We start from the raw sequence: 5,756 nt of genomic DNA, 5'->3' as shown, positions 1-5,756 counted from the left end.
AGGCCCATCAGGGGCTCGCCACCGCTGATCCTAACGATGAACGCTATTATGTAAGCGGCCAGACTGCCGTAAGTGTTGCAGTATTCTTTGAAGTGGACCACCATCAACAGCTGGGGGAAGAGGATCACGTAGACGAGGTCCGAGCACATGGACCAGAGGCCGTAGATCGAGGGTATCGTCAACGCCATCACCGTGCTTAGCACCCCGACCACGCCTATCCCCACTCTCATCACCCAGATGATCTCCATTTCCGACGCCTTCAGGTGGATGGTGGAGCCAGGATAAGATAGATAGAAACGGAGAATTGAGGTATACAAATAATAGGTATTGAGTGAGAGCCGATCGTGTGTTTCGTTCGAGTTTTTTTGACCAACAAATTGTGACACGAGAGCATTGGATTGGCCGAGAGAGAGAAATGGAGATGCGGATGTGAGATCTTCGATGCTCGATTCCTCGAGTAGAATTGATATTGCTGTTACGAATGATTCGTATTGTGAGGGATTGAGAAGAAGCTGGGAAAAGGGGGATATGACATGATATATAACGATGTGATGATATGAATGATGAGGCTATGACGAAAATAATGTCGTTTGATGATAATACGTGCTTTTCGACACGCATACGACACGATACGATATTTGTTGATTATGGAATGTTCGGCCATCTGTGTAAGGATGACAGAGAACTTACCCTCTGGCGGAAGATCAATTTATAAACGTTTCTGGCGAACATGGAACTAGCCGAAAGGATGCTACTGTCCGCCGAGGACATCACCGCCGCTGACACTGCCCCTAACCCGAAAAAGGAAACGAAATCTGGCGTCAAATACTGCAAGACCATTGGCAGAATCATGCTTGTCTCTGCCTCGGTGAAGGGATACGGGCCTGTGTAGCCTGTCTCGTTCCAAGCTGGAACAAAAATTTTTTAACACCTCTTACTAATGCATAATGTTTCAAATTAATTGTTTTAAATTAATTGTATCAATTTTTGTCAATTATATTAGAGAGAACAAATGATGACAATTAAGATTAATCTCTCATTCTTTTTTTAAATAGAATTTCTTCGTTAATTATTAATTTATCTGGCAAAATTAACTCGAGTATTGTTCAACATTTATTAAAATTACAAACGATTTACAATATAAGGCGTTATGATGAAATATTTAAAGCAGGTATTATTAATTTAATTTATAAAAATGTTACAAAAATCTGATGATATTATACTCGTGGATAAAAGCGTAGCTATAAAAAAAAAAGAAAAAAACCTCCCTTCGTGAAAACGAGCTGAGATAAGAAACTATTTGTCTTTGTGCCCCGTGAATAAAAAAAATACACACGAGATACCGATACAGTGTGTCCGCATTAGTTCCAGCGGTTCCATTGTGCTCAACCGTGTAGTGCACGAGTCGCATTATCACCCTCACCCTCGCGCCATATGACAGAATCCCACGCTATTGTACACGCTGTGGGATATCAAGCCAACCCTCGCCCACACACCCTTCCGTTACAACACCGACCCGCTTAGACGTGGAACCTTGTAAATACCAGTAGTCCTCTGTCTGCAGTGCCACCAAATGTCAAGTAGGCTACGAGCGCGAGTTGGGAGAAGGGGAGATGACGAGCAAACCGGGTCTAATTCAATCCCCCTTCAACTTCGGGAACCCATGAAAATGTGTTCCCCTTCCCTCCCTCGGACGAAACCAGCCGAGCCAAGTAAGAGAGAGAGAGAGAGAGAGAGAGAGGATGACGCGACTCGTTTATTATTAATACAATGAAATTGGAATTTACTATCCTAAGCGTAACCGTAGAAAATGAACAGCTGGGGGCGTACCTTTTGAAATTTTTATTCATGAAGAATCTTTTTCTTTTTTTTTCGTTGGGAAAATTCTATGTGGAATTATCTACGCGTTTTAGATAGGTGAAATGATCGGGATGAAAAATAATTTTGTTCGAAGAAAAATTAGAGATTCCTTTTTCTCTTTCTCTTTAAAGCTTCTTGTGAGAATGATATCGATCGAGATATTGCAAATATATTTGAATTTTATTTTCTATAAAAAGATATTGCTTGTGATGGTGTAGATATATAAAGAGTTGCATAAAGAAACAATGCAAAAGGAAAGTATATCTTTTTATCCAATCAAGATGATCTAACTGATCTTGATCTAACTGATCTTGATCTAACTGTTCAAAACTATAAGTGATTTTCAGCTCGATTATTTACAATTTTGCAAGATCGATTAACAAAAACTCTACAACAATAATAATGATAATTTTGAACAAGCAATAAGGGATAGGCTGGTTTGTTAAAACGATGAAATAGAAAAAGAGAAGTCGAAGATATATTTGAAATAGATTTTACTCACGCGTTGCTTTGGCGATTGCGCCAATCAGGACAGGTGGTATGGCCATGATAATGCAGCCTATCGCAGCTACGTAGCTCAACACTTGCGCTCTTCCAGCAGTTTTTGAGGACAGGACACGTTGAAAATATACTTGCCAAGGGATACCACCGAATATCAACAAAAGACCATAATCCACGTAAGACCAATATTCCCCAGGCTTCACTTCACCGATCCAATCCACCTCCATGGACTTAAGAGATTGTACCTTTGGATTGGTCCATGCGAATGGAATGCACATCCACTATAATGAAAATTATACACGTCTTTCTTATTAAATATAGTTCAAAAATTGAATTAATACTGTAAATTATCGCGTTTAATTAGCAAAAAATGATGGGAAATTAAATTACGAAGCTGTTTATAGGTTTATCTAGATCAATCTAGATCCGTAGAATTTCGAATTATAACGTGTAAAATGGTGTAAAATGAATACAATTGATATTATCTTCGGTTTGGGAATCCATCGAGGAATTAAAGTGAAATATAGTTATCTCCAAAAAACCTGATGTTATCGCGATTCATTACAGCTAATGAATGATTACCAGGATGGTTTTTAAAATATAAAAAGGAAAAAGTTATTTATTTAATATTCGTTCGGTGATTTCAGATTCGTTGAATTCGTCTAATAAGAAAATATGCTGAAACTTTGACGAAAATAATAATATAAAAAGATAAAATAAAAAGTAAAATACGAAAGATAAAAGAGAATAGAAAAACGGGGGGGAAGAAATTATAACGTTTCTGTGAAAACTATATCTAATATGAAATATAAAATGTTACATTGCTCGTAAATTCTTCAATCTGATGAAGTTCGAAATAAATTGATAATCTGATAACGTTCTGGAAGAAAGAAGTAGGTCACTATCTACATAGCATAGAATGAATTTGGTAATATAAATCCTTCCAGTACTTGAGCCTTTGTATCGATCTGCAAAACCAACTTTAACACAAGACAATCAAACCATTCGACGAAAGTACAACGTTTCATGATCTAATGACAAATTTCTTTTATTAGAAATGGAATTTTTTTTTTTTTTGCAGACACGATACAACATTTATCAAAATACAAATAATTTTAATTTGCAAGATTGAAAATAATGATTGACAAGCTTCGACGTTCTCAAAAGCTTTTTGTGGTCTTAAACTTACTTAAAAAAAAAAAAAAAATAACTAACCACGAAAAAAAAAGAAAGTAAAGAAGAAAAAAAATATATAAGCATTTTGACGAGTTTCAAATTTTAATTCAATTTCAGAAATTGCATACCAACTTACCAATCCTATGAAGATGCAAAAAAGTTGAATAACATCGGTATAAGCGACAGAGTAAAGACCACCGAATAGCGTGTAGAAAACTGCGATACAGGCGCTCAAAATAACCGAGGCACTCTGATTCATGTCGATGATGACTGCCAGCGTCGCGCCCAGAGCCGCAAGGATGCCAGCGGCCCAGAACACCTCACCGCAGAGCGCAGGAAGAAAAAGAAGACCTCCCATACGTTCGCCGAACGCGTCTTGAAGAGGATCTAACATCGTGATGTACCCCTGTTCTCGCATTTTGTTCGCGAAGAATATTCCACCTGTAATCACAAATTGCGATTAAACGGAACTTTTGAGAATTATATTAAATATTTGAGGTATTTATAAGTTGCTAGGGACTTTAGGATTGGAAAAGGAATAAAGGGATAAAGTTCTTTTTTTTGATATATCGAGTATTTCACATTTATGTTGTGTATCTTAAAATCTGAATATATTTATAAAAATTATCGATTTTTAAAAAAAATATAAAAAATAAATTCATTCAAAAATAAATTCAAATTTAATTAAAAAGTTATTTCAAAGATTGGTTAAAAATTAATTTTTGCTATTATAGAAAATTGTCATACAATTTTGATTTTTTCGTTTGTTATACATTTTTTATACATTTCTTAAATGATTGTTCTGTAAATAGATTATACATAGTTTCAACGGATGGTTATACACATGTTTATTCTTTCTCGAGGCCAGTCGATTTTAAAGAGCCCACGTTGGAAAGTTATTACATGTCTTGATTGCAAGTGTTCTATTACCTTAGCTATACTACGCTGTAAGAATTACCAAGTTCTCGAGCGACTATAAACTTCTTCTAACTTCGAAGAAATAAACATTGGGAGATGTTATCAATCGACTCGAACAATTTATATAACGTTATATTGTTATAATTGAATCGAATTAAATTTAAATAGAAATTCCTATTCTCTCAAGTTTGAACCAGTGTTTTTCTGTGAACTGCAACCTTCAAAGAGGGAAGAGAAATGAGTTTTTTTTTTAAATTTATTTATAATATAACTACGTTGGATTCTTTAAAATGCATTTTTAGTAATTATGAGAAAAAAGAAATTATTTGCCTATTGTGAAAAATTTCTCAAGAAGATTGTATCGAATTAAAAGTAAATATCATCTTTGAAATAAAAGCATTTATAAAAGAAAATATCTGACAAAAGTATTAATATTTTTACATGATCATAACGTATCATAACCGATTGAGATAATTCAAGACATGTGTAAAAAGCTCTTTCTTCAAACAGAAAACAACTAACAATAGATAACAATTAAAACAGCTTCTTATTTTAATTCAATGCATCATCAAAAATTAAAGAAACTCCTTAAAATTAAATTTTTATTCGAAAGAAAAACACTAAAATTCTTTCTCTATCAAAAATGAATATACATAACACATAATATATGTTGAAACAATACATAAGTTTTCCAAGTTATAACAAAAATACAGTATCTAAAATACCCTTATAACCTCAATGTTATAAACGATCAATACTTCAAATTTCTCGTACGATCGTATCAACATATACATAAATAACATCACATCGAATATTCACAAGGATATTATTATTCTATCACAATTAAAATAATAATAATTTCTAAAAATTCTAAAATCAATCTGGAAAAAAGGAATATTGAATATTTATAAAATACCTCAACGAATACGTATCGCAATCATAACCTTGACGAAACGGGGGAGACGAGAATAAGATTTTAGAAGGGGGTGGAAGCTTACCGAAAACGAGGCTGAGCGCGTATCCGAAAGGAGCTTGACACCATACCAGGCCCCTCGTGTAGATAGCTTCGGCGGTGCCGTTGATGTATCCACCGCCGACCCAGGTCGCCGTCATCGTGAATATTCCTACGAAAAGGCCGATCGAACGGCCGGCAAGCATCACCTCCTCCTCCGAGTCGTTTCCAGCTTCCTTCTTCCTTGCCGCCCATATTCCAACAGCCAGGATCAGAACGTAGAACAGGACGATTGACACGATACCGGCGAAGTTGATCATCTTCGGTGAGTACGGGTCCACTTGCGTGA

General features: G+C 35.5%; 1 protein-coding gene across 1 annotated transcript in view; it reads right to left on the bottom strand.

Moving 5' to 3' along the window:
* The window catches only part of LOC102679548 (high-affinity choline transporter 1), a 15,091-nt gene that overhangs the window by 5,070 nt on the left and 4,265 nt on the right, over positions 1-5,756 (bottom strand). Inside the window, exons 4-8 of the mRNA XM_031512096.1 lie at positions 5,454-5,756; positions 3,674-3,978; positions 2,363-2,642; positions 691-908; positions 1-257 (exon numbers count right to left, since the gene is read on the bottom strand). The exon at positions 1-257 is cut by the window's left edge and continues 2 nt beyond it; the exon at positions 5,454-5,756 is cut by the window's right edge and continues 1 nt beyond it. Of these exons, the coding sequence (XP_031367956.1) occupies positions 1-257; positions 691-908; positions 2,363-2,642; positions 3,674-3,978; positions 5,454-5,727 (1,334 nt within the window). The 5' untranslated portion in view covers positions 5,728-5,756. The remainder of the gene's footprint in view (positions 258-690; positions 909-2,362; positions 2,643-3,673; positions 3,979-5,453) is intronic.

The sequence above is a fragment of the Apis dorsata genome, unplaced genomic scaffold (genome assembly GCF_000469605.1).
Source record: "Apis dorsata unplaced genomic scaffold, Apis dorsata 1.3 scaffold_383, whole genome shotgun sequence".
Lineage (NCBI taxonomy): Eukaryota > Metazoa > Arthropoda > Insecta > Hymenoptera > Apidae > Apis > Apis dorsata.
Note: the sequence above shows the minus strand (reverse complement) of the source record. Positions and strands in the feature narration are given on the sequence as shown.